Below are 17,607 nucleotides of genomic sequence, written 5' to 3' on the forward strand. Positions count from 1 at the left end.
TCCAGACTCGAATATTGACAGACCACTGCCATATAGCTGGAATATTGCTGAGTGCAGCGTAAAAATACCACACCACACCACACTGCTCTGCTCCACTCACTCACTCGTCCATGAGAACCCTCACAGTTGTGAAACAAACACGGTATCTCTCTGGAAAGATATAACCCTGGAACATAACTCTAGAACACTATGACATCATGATATGATATCACATGCTTAAATATATGATATCATATGCTAGTTATTTGCAGAATTTGAAAGAAACAGTTCAGACACATATTGATCAAACTATATATGTGGTATCCATTCTCAAAGCTGAAAGACACATATTTTCCTTATCTTGGAGTAAAGAAACAAAATATACTGACCAAAGATGTTTTCATACACAGTGACAGGTTTGAAACATTTCCAGGATCCTATTCCATTTAATTATGTTTCAGAACCAGTCATATTACAGCTGGGAGGGAGTATAGCTTTAAGCAGCCGTCAGCAATATTCCAGCAATATCACAGCATGGGTCACCAAAATGGGCTTCACACATTGTATATTGACAGGAATTGAACCCAGGTCTTCGGTGTGACAAACTAACGCTTTAACCACTAGGCTACCCACCCGTCAAGAAATTCCCACTCATTTTACAATCTGACTATCCTTACAACTGAAAAATTCCCAAAATGATGTTATGTTCAGCCCAAAAGCCTTATTAGTTATCCTGACCGCATCCATGGTGTAGTGGTTAGAGCGTCCACCCGGAGAGCGGAAGGTTGCGGGTTCGATCCCCGACCGCGTCATACCAAAAGATGTTAAAACATGGTACTTGTTGGTCCCTGCCTGGCGCTCGGCATTAATGGGTACAACAAGGACTGGTCGGCTCGGTGTCAGTATAATGTGTCTGAGTGGGGTATTAATGCTTCACTGCGGCATGGTATCTCAGTGGGCTAGCACTATAAAACCAGCCTGAGTCTGGGCTAGTACAAGCAGCCGCACATACACATACACACGCATGAACGTTGTCATATGAGCAAAATATTCTCAAGCACTACGTTAAACCCAATTTCACCGCACCTATTAGTTATACTTATAAACATTTTTATGTCAACATTAAAGTTACATATTGCAAATAAACAAGGCCCAACAATACAAGGTTCTTTTAAGAATGCAGAGCTGACTTCATGTATGGATGCTTGTTGAGAACATAAAAGCATCCTTCTTCAAAACAGCTTTGTTAAAATAACCAGGCAGGGTGGTACATTTCAACCCAGATACAGAAAAACATGGTCTCCAGTGAGCAAAACACATCAAAACAGAAGTAAATTACTACACATGCAAACCATGCTCTACACTTAAACCATAATGACAACTTCACAAATAATAACGTATAGAAATTATATCCATCACAATTGTATTTAACTGTGCTTGAAGGCAACTTCATCTACTTCCATGACATGTTTGCCACTGAGATAACATACATAAACAGAATACCTGCTGGTGGGTAACATCTACATCTTGAGCTACATACAAATTACAAAATTACTTTAAGCAAAGTCATCTTCCCACAGCAGACATACAGGTAAACATCGCATAAAACCATAAAACTGCTCTGTCTTCATCTATTTGTCTGAGGTGAATTTAAATAAAAGTATTTTTCAAGTCAAATGTGAAAAGTATTGTCAACTGTGGGGGTGAGTGGATTGCTCACTTCATTTGTGGTGGGATTTCAGATGTACACATTTCCCAATGAATACTCCATGCTGATGGAATCCACACCAGTTTACACTTCTTTTGTTTTTATTCATTCAAAATCAGTAGATACAATATACAAAGTACATGATGCAACAAAACTTGTACACACTAAAACAGACTGACTGACTGACTGAGTTTGGTTTTACACCGCTTTTAGCAATATTCCAGCAACATCCCAGCGGGGAACACCAGAAATGGGCTTCACACATTGTACCCATATGGGGATACGAACCCGGGTCTTCGGCATGACGAGCCCGCTTTAACCACTAGGCTACCCCACCGCCCCCAATAAAACAGAAATTCATATGGGTTGGCATTACACATACTGGAATCTTCATTAGTATTAAGCTGGGAATGTGTGCAATAGAGATGACCATTTTCTGTCAAATTGTAATATGTTTTGATTTTTATTGGCAATAAACTTTTCAGTCTTGAAAATATCACTCAATATTTTTACAAATGCATCCAGTGATAACTAATTTTTTTAATACTTGATACATGGATGTAGTTTTTACTGGCAAGAAGTATGTGGTTCATAAGGTCGTTATTATTTCCGCCAATTAAGACTGTATATTTTGTCAGGGTAACATTTTCTGATGATTTATCTTCAAAATATTCCTTCAGTTTCAACCAGGACGTTTTCACACATTCACATTCCCAATAAACATGTATCAAATTTTCTGACATTAAATTACAAAATTTACACTTGTCAGAGTGGTAAAGAAAGCATCTGATCTGAACTACCAGTCACCTGACTTCCATTCTTGTGGAAGCAGTAATGGCTGAGTGGGGGATATTGCTGCAGTAGTGCAATGGCAGTTAGGTGCCTCATTCTGAGAGTATGGGTTCCAATCCTGGAAGGGACTCAACCCAAAGTGCCAAAATCTGTACTTCACTGAGAAAGTGTACATATTCCCTGTTGTCTCATTCCAGACTTCCATGTTGTCCAGGAAGGTTGGGATCTTTGCACTATCAATTCCGATACTTTCTTTCTTCAACATAGGACTTAACACGAAACTAATAACATGAAAAATGGGCACCACAATGTACCAAGGTGTGGAACTGTACTTAGACCTTAGGCATGAGCCCATTTCTGGTGTCCCCAGCTGTGATATCGCTGGAATATTGCTAAAAGCGGCATAAAGCCATACTCACTCACTCACTCACTCACCCACTCAAGTATGACTAGCTAGGTCTTTGAGAACAAGACTACCCAAAAGCATCTCAACGCAAGCTTATGAAAGTAGACACACAAAGGTGACTTTACTGAATGGGACACTAATCTGTTATGATGAATCTCATATAAGCCTGGGCAATCTTTAAATTCAAAATGGGATTGTCTGCTTAAATCTAATTTAAGATTAGGCCATATTTGAGAGTCATATAGCATTCAAATCATCAATAATCAGTCAAACAAAACATTAATTGGTTTCAGTATCCAAATAGTCAAACAAGATTAGACATATGAATTCATTTATCACTGACCACTAGCCAATGAAACACTTCTTGAACAAATAACCTTTCTCAAATTTCAAATCAGGATGAAAATCTGTCTTGAAATTTCTGGAAAATACACAGTGTAATAGGAACCAGTCAGTCATTATCAAATATCAATAGTTGAAAACAAACCCAAAATAATTCAATCACATAATTTACTCTGAATAAGACACACTTCTGCTGAAAGATCAGAAGACACTGCCACAGGAGGCCATGACATGTGAATAAGGCTTTATTTCTAGGCAGCAGTCAGTGTACCGAGTTGCAAATGTCAAAACAAAGGCTATTTCAATGTTGATATTATGATTTGCTCAAAATGCAATTCATCCTTGACTTAGATTAGTCAAATTTCACTCAGGGATCTGAGTTTAAACAGGCCAATTACCAGCATATGCAATGAACAAGCTCTCCCAGACTAAAGAATAAAACTAATATGGATAATGTATTCAGTTCTGGAAGATTTGGCAAGTCTCGTCAGCTTTGGGTTCTTTCATGTTTGGATTTAAGCTTTTATTTTGAAGTTGTATATAATTAAAAAAGATAACCTTAGTGTTAATCTGCCAATGAATTACAAAGTACTCTACCTTTTGTGATGCTGAACATGAAATGTTGATATGCATCTCATGGCTGTTCAGTGAGTTTAGCATATGGAAACCTCATATTAATGGACCTATCCTTACATTAAATTAGCAGTCAGGGCAGCATGTGATTCATCATACAACGCACGACCATTAATGTTCACATTAATTAATGTTTGTGGGTAGTCCAATATCATTAGGGCAATGTTTTATAGCCAATATTTGAAGAAGCAACTTCTATTTAGTCCCTTGTAACCAAATCTTTGGGGAAAGGTAATGAGGTGAGGTGAGGTGAAATGGGATTAAAGTCATACTTAAGATTATTTCGCTCAAATGACGAAGGACATGCGTGTGTATGTGCGGCTGCTTGTACTAGCCCAGTCATAAGCTGGTTTTATAGTGCTAGCTCACTGAGATACCATGCCGCAGTGAAGCATGAATATCCCACTCAGACACATTACACTGATTCCGAGCCGACCAGTCCTTGTTGTACCCATTAATGCTGAGTGCCAGGCAGGGAACAACAAGTACCATATTTTAACGTCTTTTGGTATGACGTGACCAGGGATCAAACCGACGACCTTCCACTCTCCGGGCGGACACTCTAACCACTACACCACGAAGGCGGTATGGGAAGACAGTAATGAATTGACAATTCAACTAAAACAGCATCATAAAGAAAGTGGAATATACTATTTAAGTTAGTTAAAGAAAAGACAATTATTTTATATTACTTTTGTTAATGTCAGAACATATAACCTGTATGAATTTGAAAGAATCAGGCAGTCCTGAACTATCTTTAGTGGTATACATTTACAGTGTAAAGAAATTCAGTCTGCAGGAGTTTTTAGTGAGTGAGTGAGTGAGTATGGTTTTACGCCACTTTTTAGAAATATTCCAGCAATGTCACAGCAGGGGGACACCAGAAATGGGCTTCACACATTGTACTCATGCAGAGAATCAAACCTTGGTCTTTGGCATGATGAGCGAACACCTTAACCAGGCTACCCCACCGCCCCACTGGAGTCTTTAACATGAGGGTAACATACACTGTCATTCTATGAACTGTGCATTGAAGGAAGGACAATTTTTGTGTGAAGAAGCTAACACGGCCATAGCTAAGCACCAATGCCCAATTCATGTAATATTTTTCTTACTGTTAATATATTTTAGATATATATCGTTTAGTTTTAGTTAATAAATTTACAACATATGAGTTAATATACCGTAAACTAGCTTGAGAAGAAAATGCCAGACTCAGAGTGAGTTTAATTTTACGCCACACTCAGCAATATTCCAGCTATATGGCAGCGGTCTGTAAATAATCGAGTCTTGACCAGACAATCAAGTGATCAACAGCATGAGCATCGATCTGTGCAACTGGGAACCGATGACATGTGTCAACCAATCCAGCGAGTCTTACCATCCGATCCCGGCCAACACAGATTTTCTTTGACGAGGATGCTGTCTAATGAATCTGTACATTTATAAGGCCACATCATACCAAAGTGCTCATCCTCCAGACAGAGGGGTGGTGGGGTAGCCTAGTGGTTAAAGCATTCGCTCATCACACCAAAGGCCTGGGTTTAATTCCCCACATGGGTACAATGTGTGAAGCCCATTTCTGGCGTCCCACAAAGTGATATTGCTGGAATATTGCTAAAAGTGGCGTCAAATTGAACTCACTCACTTCTCCAGACAGGGAGGTATATACACTCAATCATCAGTCATACAATCACACTGAAATCTCCAACTGCACAGTATTCAAGATGACATTTTAACTCCAATCATGCACAATTAAGGATGGATCTAACAATTATAAATAAGTCAAACGTAAAAAGAACTATCTGAAAAACACCAAATTTAAAAAGTGTCAAACGCAAACTTGATTGTTGACAATAAAATAATGTGTAAACAACATGCATGTCTCATTGGACAATTTGAAGAGCAGATAAAAAACTGGACAACTGTTTTCACGACACTATTCAAAACACACCAGGATGTAGTTTTGATAACAAAGAAATAAAAAACTTGCCTCAAATGATTAAAAAATGCACACCTTATATTCAGCCCAAACCTTTTCAGTTATTCCTGACATTAAGCAAAATAAAGGATCACCATTATACATCCTTCATCAAATAAACACACAAATGAATTCAACTTGCGCCTTGATGCAGGCTGTGGAAACTAAAAGTGCAACTGCGCCCACAATGCCACACCACATCCATCCCCTGCACAGTAAATAATGTGTTTCTCCACTGGATCCAATTAACCTGTGTATAGATGCACAGGTCAACTGCATGTGAGACAGATCACCTGCACAGCAGCAGAATGCACTTACGGCAACAGTGTGAACAAATATTGCATCACTCAAGCGTCTGCGTGCGAAGATTATGGACTTCTTCATTGCCTTCATGTAATGGTGCAAAACAAGGGATCATTTTTCTGTTTTGTCATGGAAAAAGATTTTGTGAATTTAATTTAAATTAAACAGGTTTTTATGACTGCTTTGTCTGTTTCGCTTAATAATAACACCCCCCTGAAATCCTTGCTGCCACCCACTTATGAGGACCTGGGAGTATCAGCCTGAGATACAGGCAATAACAGACAAACCCTCCACAGGGCTTTCTGTACAACAAAACACAGTAAACTACATGTATAATTAACATGCTTAAAATGACTGACAGATGTAATGAACATTTTTTGGCCACAGCGCTTTTGTGTATATTCTATTCGAAATGCACATAATTAACTACAGTTATAATAAATGGAAAATAGTGATAATTAGTTCATTGGAACTTTAGTTTACTGTGTATCAACAAAAGTTGATAAATATTCAAAACTCCAAGACTGGATGAAAATAGCTGAATTTTTTTTTCTGAATATTAACTATTAATAATTATTCACAATAATTATAGGTTTATGGTGCAGGGTGTCTTTCCACAAACCCTAGCTACAACTAAGCCTGTGTTAAGTATGGCAGCTATGTCGTGCTATGATCACTTTGTGAAGACAGGCCTGCACTATAGATATGCATCAGAGCAGAACCAGGAATTAAATAAGAACACTTTTTCACATATTATCAATAATAATTATAATTCTGAAAACAATAATTTCGGCAACCACACAACAAAGTAACATCACGGGAAGCTGCCACAAGGGTTTTATTAGTTAAAATGTAAATAATTGGTGGGAGCACTTCACTGGGCCGACTGATTCAAGTGGAACATGTATTGGCCGATTGTTCCCAACCTTGAGGAAACGAGATCTGGTTGTTTGATCTTTGATATTATAGTTATCCATCAGCGCTTTCATTTTTCAGAAATATCCTGGTGAAGTGAAGCAACTGTTGACATCCAACTGTTTATTCTCATGGCAATATACAACAGTATGTACACTATAATACATTATGTCCTGCAACACCTTGCCTTTATTACTATTTCAAACCAGGAATAGTAACTGCCATCAATACTGACTGACTGACTGAGTTTAAATTTTACAGAATAAATTGGAAGGAGAGATCTTTTCAATAAGCTGACAGCATTATTCCAGCAACATTTTTTCCCAGTCGGGCAAGCAAATTTGTATATCACGCTGTACCAATGTCCAGGTTGACTTTCCAATGTTAATTATGTTGTTTATTTAAACAATCAACAAGAACATCGGCCGGTAAAGAGGAAAAATTATCAGGTCAAGTGATTTTACATGTGCCACTGTACCGGTGTACACTAGCAATTTTCCACCCTGCTTTGTTATTTCCACCCTGCTTTGAGCATATTTCAGTTCATCATAGACTAACGCTTAGTCTCTGTTAGGTCGGGGTTATATATTACATGGCTATTTTACACATTTTAGTGCTATTTCATACATGACATGGTTATTATACACACAGTCTGTCTCACAGTCCCTGTACCACATTATTTCCTCTACTGCCTAGCCCTAGCAGCAGTGTTAAAGCTCTACATGAAGCAAGTCTAGATTTCCACAGGTCTCCCATCTCACTGGGTCTCATTTTAATTTAAATGGGATTAATTGTTACTATTAAAATTATACATATTCAGAGGCTAAGCATTTGTCTATCATACACATTGTATCAATAGTATATACATTATAGTGCCCTTTTATACATTATGGTGCTCATTTACATATTATGTAACTATTTTATACATTACAGTGCTATATTAGACAAAGTTTTAGATAATACTGACTTTTAGAATTTTGAGGAACCAAATAAATTCTGTAGAAAGTAGACAGATTATGTGAGTGAGTGAGTGAGTATGGTTTTACGCCGCTTTTAGCAATATTCCAGCAATATCATGGCGGGGGACACCAGAAATGGGCTTCACACATTGTACCCATGTGGGGATTCGAACCCGGGTCTTCGGCGTGATGTTTTAACCACTAGGCTACCACCACCCCTGCTTTGTGAACTTTCATCAAACTAGGCTGGACCCACCATATCACTTCATGTGAACTAACAAGAAAAACTACCTTTATTCGGTAACAATGTGACACGATAAGAGATTGGATTGATGATTACCTTATATATATTTTTTTGTGTGACAATAATTGTTGACACAAAAAATAGGGCCTGGAAATTTTCATAATTGGGGCAGCCTTTTTAACACTAAGAGATTGGTTGTAAAACCTGTCATATTGCAATTGGTAGGAACTGGGTGATAATACGATATATTATATTGTACAACTTTTCTGATATAACTGGTACACTTTTCACGAACTGGTTCACCCGATACGATCAGCAATTTCCGTAACAATGATCGGTAATTTTCGAAAAATACTAATAACATTTGCATTTCCTTTATATTATTATACATTAATAGTTTTGAGAATGTTTATTGGTCATATAATTGCATTTGCATGACTTTTAAATCATATAAATATAAGAATAGGTTGGTACCGGCACTTGCTGTATTGATAAACAAACCAAAATGGTGGGCGCCACTGCAGATGCTTTTTCTCAAGTTCCAAACTTTAGAGCAAAGTCTTCATTTTCGAAACATTTTCAATTGATCTCTTGTACAATCACATCTGATTCCTGCCAGTGGCATTAAACAATAATTTCATGAACTTAAATAATGTGTTACACTTTCACAATATATCAAAATACATATTGCAATAGGCCAACACATATCACAATATATCGCAATAAGAAAATTTTGGCAATGCCCAACCCTAATTATTAGCACACTTAATATGGCAAATACGGTATCACACGTACACATGTACTTCCTGCATCATGGAGGAATCTCAAGCAACTTCCTCTTTCAGCTTAACAATATCACATAAAAACACTTCTATTTAATTTTTGTTCAACAGCCCTCAGCTGTATTCCACCCATGTGAAGGTGTCCTGTAAATAACAAGACAATCCAGTGATCAATGTAATGAGCAACAATCCCCACTGTCAGGGTTTATTGACTTCCAACCAAACATTACTAATGATCACCTGCTCCACTGACTAACATTGTATTTCAAACTAAATAATGTAATGATATTTTCATTCATCAGCCAGTATTATTCATTATCTGAGTGAGTTAGAGAATATAACATAAGGAACTGAAATATTATCAGTTCCATGTGTTCAAAACAAGATCAATAATAGAGAATGTCACCCAAATGTCTTCTGATATAAAATATATCAACACAAGTTGATTAAAGTTACAAATATCCCAGGCTTGAAATTTACTTTAATCAACGAGTGGGGAATCGAACACAGGCCTCCTGCCGAACACTTTAACCACTAGGCCACTGTACTGCCCCAGGTGAAAACAAATAGGACCACTTCAGTTTTCTATGTTTGGGTTAAGTAATACAACTGCCACCCTGTGCGGTTGGGTAGCCTAGTGGTTAAAGCGTTCGCTCGTCATGCCAAAGACCTGGGTTTGAGTCCCTACATGGATACAATGTGTGAAGCTCATTACTGATGTCCCAGATATTGCTGGAATATTGCTAAAAGCAGCGTAAAACCATACTCATGCACTCACTCACTCACTCACTCACTCCCAACTGCCACCCAGATGCAGGACAGCAGGTACTGTGGTACACGGATACAAAACATTCTGTTGGAAACAGCTGGGAGAAGTTCATTGTGTTATTTTAAATACAGCTGTCTCATCAGAAACAAAAAACACCCATTCTCAGTCTCAGATGACATCGCATTTTGGACATATTCTTTTTATCAAGGAAATTATCTAAAATGCCTGTCAGGAAATAAAACAAACCAGACACAATGTGTTATAAATCTTCACAGTGTCACTTCAAAGTACTTGTCAAGAATGGACAAAGGGAGATAACTGTGACAGGTTACTGTTTTCCTGACATGAGTGAGGGAAATGGGTGCAATGTACGTACTGAGGTATTATGTAACCTAGGATCCATCGATCCAGAAGATCAGTTTCAGTGTAAGTGTTGATGAGTGAGTGAGTTTTGTTTTACACCGCTTTTAGCAATATTCCAGTAATATCGCAGCGGGGGACATCAGAAATGGGCTTCAAACATTGTACCCATATGGGGAATCGAACCTTGGTCTTCGGCGTGACGAGCGAATGCTTTAACCACTAGGCTACCCCACCGCCCCATAAGTGATGATGAGCAAGCACCGTAAACACTGCCTCATCAAACATCATCAAAGTCGTATAGGAACTCCTGCTTGGAACTGAGCCTTGCAATTGGCAGCTGATGCTGGTTGTATATGGTGACAAACGGATCAGGTTAAACTATTGCTAAGTCTCTGAAGATATAGAATTTTGATACAAACTAACAATTCCTTTTAAATTGAATGGAGAGTCAGTGAGATGGGAGGTCCTGAACCTGAGGAAATCTAGACTTACTTCATTTAGGGGCAAATGATGCGGTTCAGAGACTGTGGTTTGGTTTGGTAGTTGTTTAATGCACCACTCAGCAATATTCCAGCTATATGGCAACAGTCTGTAAATAATCGAGTCTGAACCAGACAATCCAGTGATCAACAGCATGATCTACACAATTGGGATACGATGACATGTGTCAACCAAGTCAGCAAGCCTGACCACCGATCCCATTAGTCTCCTCTTACGACAAGCATGGGCTGCTTAAGATCAATTCTATCCCAGATCTTCGCGGATATCAGGGACTATGAGACAGACTAGGATCAGGTGGTCGAGGCTCAGCGACTTGGTTGAGTGAATGTCATTGTACCCTGACTGCATGGACTGTTGCTCATTATATCAATCACTGGATTGTCTGGTCTAGGTTAGATTACCTTCAGGGCACCAGTATAGCTGGAATGTTGCTGAGAGTGGCATTACACAACAAATAACAAAACAAGGATGTTAAATTAAATCTAACATAACATAAACAATGCTCTTGACACAAAAGAGCAGAAAATCTCCATAAATTTCAAAAACTTTAATTTAAATAATCATATAGTGAGTGAGTGAGTGAGTTAAGATTTAAAGTCACATCGGAAATATTTCAGCCATATCGTGACTAAAATAATCATAAAATGACTAATAAACAATTGTTAACAATTAAATGTGATTCATGTCATATTTGTTTTAATGAAGTATATTTCAGTTTTTTATCACAACCAGCAAATAGGCAGTGACACATATCATGATATCCAAGGATTCAGGACTGAATCAAACTGCAGGTACTCCTACTGAACCTTACTAACATATATGCCATTTTTATAGAGGCAATATATTATCTTTCTTTAAAAGAGTGAGTGAGTGAGTTTAGTTTTACGCCACTTTTAGCAATATTCCAGCAACATCACAGCGTGGGACACCAGAAATGGGCTTCACACATTATACCCATGTGGGAAATCGAACCCGGGTCTTCAGCGTGACAATCGAATGTTTTAACCACAAGACCACCTCACCGCCCCTCTTTATAAGAAGTAGGAACAAGGTATATTCTTCAAGGGATTGGGAAAGGCAGGGGCCATGATGGGTCATTTTGCACATTAAAAATAAATGGCCTATTCAAATTTTGAAATTTTTCTGTTAATACAAGGGCAGTGGCCCATTCTAAATTCAGAAAATGGCTAATAATCCTGAAAATGGCCCATTGTCAAAGTTCTCTATCCCAATCCCTGTACTTGAATTAGGTAATATTTCAATAATATGGGAAGTGGACTTCAAATATTAAGAAGAATAAGATATGCAAAAGAAGATTTAATTATGTTCATCATCAACTTCATCCATCCATATTGGTTTTCCATTGTTAACAAAGGAAAATGAGGAAAAGGATGCTTAATTCACACAAAAATTCTCAGGAACAGGAAAAATTTAACAGGATAACTTTGATGCAAACCAGACAGGAAAACTATTCTTTTTCATCAACTGTTAAAAAATAATAAAATGGCACCCACCTGCTGCTTTCCTGTGATACCCTGCCGGTACGAACCGTGACACCCAGTCTGGGTACAGATCCACATCCACAGTCATCACAGCCACATCCTGATACAGACTGGTACCCACTTCCATCAACATCTGAATAGAATCATTTTCTTTGACAGAATTTGGGTTATAATGTTTGCAGACATTCAGCCGACAAGCATGCAAGAGTTATGTCCCTTGTTTCAGATATACTTGTAAGGGACCGTTCATAAGTTATGGCTTGGGTAGGTGATGATGATTATTATGGAGAAGCATGTACAATGTGAATGACACCTCCCCCTTAAAATTTATGTACAAAGTAAGTGATCCCCCCCACATGTCATGTACAACATCAAGGACCCCCTCACCCTCCCTCCCCATTTCCAATCCAAGACTTTCTAAGCGTATGTTTCAAATATTTTTATGTACAAAATTGCTGACCCCCTGACCCCTCAAGTACATTTATACAAAATTGATGACCCCCCCTACCTCCCCAGAACAAAATGGGTGACACCTGAGGTACAGATATATATGCATTGTTGCTTATTACAGACAGCAATATATAAACTTGTGATTGTGTGTGGTTTACCTGCATGAAATCTGCATCCTGTGTGATGTTATCTTGATGGACCAGACTGAGGAGTATTGGCAGATCCTCCTCAAACAGCGGGCTGCACATACAGGTGATGAATATACGTTATGATGAGTACACTTTAAAGGCACAATGTCACACATTTTCAACAATATTTTGACCTATATTTTATGTATTGGGAGTATATGTACTCACTTTAGCTTCCTATTAATGCAATAAAATACTTATTGTCCCTTACGTCTTGCCTAAAATCGTGAAATTGAAACTTCGAAGCGAACAGCTTCCAAGCAGGTAACACTTGCCATATATGTGGAATGTAAACAATTGCTCCATACATCGAAAACTGTTGCACGTGGTTTTGTCGGAGTTTGCCAAACTGGTTTCAATCACACGTTGTCGTGGATATTCATAAAGAGCGCTCCAAGGGACATAACTCTTAGTGCTGGTATTGGCATACAACCTGCGATACGATACATCACGATACTAAAATTTTAGTCATGACGATATATTGCTAAAGTATTGTGCACTGAAGCTGCAATACAATATGAATCCCGATACAAGGATGACAATACGACACATATCACAATTCTAAAACCTATAATTCTAACACCAACTATAAAACACCTTAAGATCAAAACAATACCATTTTAAAGTATTTCGTCAAATTCCCACAGCGTTTTTCAATGGACATTCGGAAATGAGATAAATGAGTTTATACACAGACTTTGTGAATGTTAATGAAATGCGAGCGCTATGTTTGACACAGTTCCTGACGCAAGAATGTCCGAGAAACTTATGAAGGGAAAATAAGTATGCATATATTTTAATCACCAAACAAAAGTAAGTCTTTCTTGACAGATATCGCAATTAGTCAATATTCAAAGTAATACATCGATGTGTTGTGGCCTTTTGAAGTATCGTATCGGGATATACGACAATGTAAAACTTTGTATCGATTCACTGTATCAGTGGTCCATGGATCGATGCATCGATGCGTATCGATGAATCATCACGCCACTAATAATTCTATGGGGTTTGCTTGAAATAATGTTCAGCCAGTAGAGGGCGCGAGAGTCGATTTAATGCAATGTTGCATTAAATCATTCGAACTTTTTAATTTAAAACTGAAATCTAAATATGTAATTTATTTTGGAATAAATTATATGGTAGCTGCCCTGAGGGCTGATAGTTAGTATTATTGAGAGAAATGCATCATGTATTTTTAGAGAAGTGGGGTGTGACATTGCGCCTTTAATCAATTATGTACCTCTTCTCATTAATAAACTTTCCCTAAAACTGGCACCAATCCCATGAAAAATAGATAAATTCAATTTAAAAGTAAGTTTCAACTATAACACTTAGATAATCAACCATCGTTTTTATGCCGCATTTCTTGGGGATATTTTGGCTGAAATGTAAACTGAGGTTATGACATGTCACCAGGGTTTCGATCCACCCAGGCGTTTGTAACGTTTCGATCCATCTTAAGTCGTAACTTTATCATAGGCTTACGAATACATATTGCTACAGACTCTGTAACACAGGAGAGAACAATATTTTTTTAAAATACTGGAAATACTTCTGCCACAAATATAACATATATTTCAGAAAACTGACTGTGCGAAATGATAGAGACCATAGCAGTTCACAACAAAAAATTCTTCATCTTCCAAATTTGCTTGCCACCCCAAGAATATGAAATATTGGTCTCTTACTTGTTCTTGGTGTGGAAGGACATGGCGGTGAGGTGAGTAACGGGAAGGCGGGCGTGGTCTCGCGTGAAGGACGTTATCAGGTCTGTACAGGCACTGTGATCGTCCTCGCATTTTTGACTGCTTCCTAGGTTATACCTACACAAGAAATATATATTTCTCACAAAGAGGATCTTTTGCCCTTCTAGATAAGACTGAACAATATATTCACATACATGTTTTGCAAACTAAAATCTGAATTAAGCACATCCACGACTTGAAAAAATTTTCATGATTAATTCACATCTAAAAGCTCTTTGCATTCAGTTCCTATCAGTCCCATCTCCTTTGTAATGCACTTATTCAAACCAAAAATCCAAGCAATTGTTTCTAGCTTGTGGAACTGATTTTACTTTTTTTATTATGGATCATGTAGTCACTGCGGAGAAGCCGATGTTTGAATACCTTCATGACTTCATTGTTACAGTGCCACAAGGTTATGCAGTAAGGCCTCATTGCCATGGAAACACTGAATAGAACCAATGGAGGGAATCAAACCCCCAAGTTATGCTTGAAACTAACCACTGGGCTACTGCAACTACCCACAACTACTGTGCCGTACAGATACTGCCACCAATAATGACAGCAGCATACAACAAGAAACAAATACAGACACTTCCCTGTTTGATCCCGGGTGAGGTCTACCTGTGAGGTTTATGGAAGGTGTGGAGGTGAGGTCTACCTGTGGGGTTTATGGAAGGTGTGGAGGTGAGGTCTGCCTGTGGGGTTTATGGAAGGTGTGGAGGTGAGGCCTACCTGTGGGGTTTATGGAAGGTGTGGAGGTGAGGCCTACCTGTGGGGTTTATGGAAGGTGTGGAGGTGAGGCCTACCTGTGGGGTTTATGGAAGGTGTGGAGGTGAGGCCTCACCTGTGGGTGGGGTTTATGGAAGATGTGGAGGTGAGGTCTACCTGTGGGGTTTATGGAAGGAGTGGAGATGAGGCCTACCTGTGGGGTTAATGGAAGGTGTGGAGGTGAGGCCTACCTGTGGGGTTTATGGAAGGTGTGGAGGTGAGGCCTACCTGTGGGGTTTATGGAAGGTGTGGAGGTGGGGCCCGAGTTCCTCGCTGATGGAGTGGTGCAGATATCGTCCAGTCTGCATGATGTTCACCCTCATGCCATCACTCCTCTCTAGCGCCACCTGGACAGGAGATAACACATGCAGGAAGTTGGGTTTTAAACTATTTCAGGAATATTCCTGCCAAATCCAAGTAGTGGGTACCGAGAAGGATCTTTAAGCAATGTACTCACATGAAGAATCAACTTCAGAAGAATCAACTTCAGATCATCGGCTTACCTTGATGATGCAGATTTCTATCAACAATCAGTGTAGCACCTACCTTGATCACCACCACATCCAGATCCTTCTCCTCCAGGGGGAACCTGAGTGTTGTACACAGTGTAGCCTACCTTGACCTACCTTGATCACCTGGGTGTTGTACATCCTTGATCCTTCTCCTCTTCTCCTCCTCCAGGGGAACCTGGGTGTTGTACTAAGTATAGCACCTACCTTGATGACCACCACATCCAGATCCTTCTCCTCCAGGGGAACCTGGGTGTTGTACACAGTGTAGCACCCACCTTGATCACCACCACATACAGATCCTTCTCCTCCAGGGGAACCTGGGTGTTGTACTAAGTATAGCACCTACCTTGATCACCACCACATCCAGATCCTTCTCCTCCAGGGGAACCTGGGTGTTGTACACAGTGTAGCACCTACCTTGATCACCACCACATCCAGATCCTTCTCCTCCAGGGGAACCTGGGTGTTGTACACAGTGTAGCACCCACCTTGATCACCACCACATACAGATCCTTCTCCTCCAGGGGAACCTGGGTGTTGTACTAAGCATAGCACCTACCTTGATCACCACCACATCCTTCTCAGATCCTAGCACCTACCTTGATCACCACCACATCCAGGGGAACCTGGGTGTTGTACACAGTGTAGCACCTACCTTGATCACCACCACATCCAGATCCTTCTCCTCCAGGGGGAACCTGGGTGTTGTGTTGATCACCACACAGTGTGGGTGTTGTACACACCCACCTTGATCACCACCACATCCAGATCCTTCTCCTCCAGGGGAACCTCCTCCAGGGGAACCTGGGTGTTGTACCAGGGGAACCTGGGTGTTGTACACAGTGTAGCACCCACCTTGAGATCCTTCTCCTCCAGGGGAACCTGGGTGTTGTACACAGTGTAGCACCTACCTTGATCACCACCACATCCAGATCCTTCTCCTCATACTCCTCCAGAGGAACCTGGGTGTTGTACACAGTGTAGCACCTACCTTGATCACCACCACATCCAGATCCTTCTCCTCCAGGGGAACCTGGGTGTTGTACACAGTGTAGCACCCACCTTGATCACCACCACATCCAGATCCTTCTCCTCCTACTCCTCCAGGGGAACCTGGGTGTTGTACACAGTGTAGCACCTACCTTGATGACCACCACATCCAGATCCTTCTCCTCATAATCCTCTGGAGGAACCTGGGTGTTGTACACAGTATAGCACTTGGACTGGCCGTACAGTCGCTCACACGCCAGGCGATAACACTGGTACGAGTATAACATGTCAGGAGTTGTCTGCATAGACTTGGGCAGGTAGCGGGAATACTTCGGCATGAGAGTCGCAGTCAAGCGAACATCTTCATCCTGAAAAGTGAAGTGCTTGCTGTAAATACTCAGGCTATGTTTTGTCTTGTACTGGTTGGCTCCTGTTGTAGTGCCCTGGAGAATATTATGCAGTAGCATGTGGTCATATAATCCATATCAAAAACAAATTTCCCACATTCATTTAAAAAGTTCTCAGTAAGAAAAAGTAGTCTGTTGTCAGGAAAAAGCATTTGAACAGCAAGTCCTCAGTACCCAACTGACCCTTTATTTCCCATCAAGCCAAACAGGTTGAGGCAGACCAACCTATCCTTTTATCACAAATGAAAGCAGTTATCAGGAAACTCATATTTAATATTAGATAAAACTAAAATCTTTTCACATATTATCAGCATTCCTACACCCACAAATGTGAGAAACACTGCAGCTAGATTGACTCCTAAACA

The 17,607-nt window shown here is 39.6% G+C and overlaps 1 protein-coding gene across 2 annotated transcripts in view; it reads right to left on the bottom strand.

Moving 5' to 3' along the window:
- Positions 1–15,671, bottom strand: part of LOC124266922 — a 29,129-nt gene extending 13,458 nt beyond the window's left edge. For both annotated transcript variants that reach the window (XR_006895897.1, XM_046701767.1), the window contains exons 1-4: positions 15,562–15,671; positions 14,506–14,640; positions 12,788–12,869; positions 12,192–12,312 (exon numbers count right to left, since the gene is read on the bottom strand). Coding sequence is in view for 1 of the 2 variants with exons in the window: in XM_046701767.1 (XP_046557723.1) it covers positions 12,192–12,312; positions 12,788–12,869; positions 14,506–14,640; positions 15,562–15,656 (433 nt within the window). In the remaining variant the exon portion in view is untranslated. The remainder of the gene's footprint in view (positions 1–12,191; positions 12,313–12,787; positions 12,870–14,505; positions 14,641–15,561) is intronic.
- Between the last annotated feature and the right edge of the window lie 1,936 nt (positions 15,672–17,607).

Source organism: Haliotis rubra, unplaced genomic scaffold (assembly GCF_003918875.1).
Source record: "Haliotis rubra isolate DU_JTF1 unplaced genomic scaffold, ASM391887v1 Scf129, whole genome shotgun sequence".
Lineage (NCBI taxonomy): Eukaryota > Metazoa > Mollusca > Gastropoda > Lepetellida > Haliotidae > Haliotis > Haliotis rubra.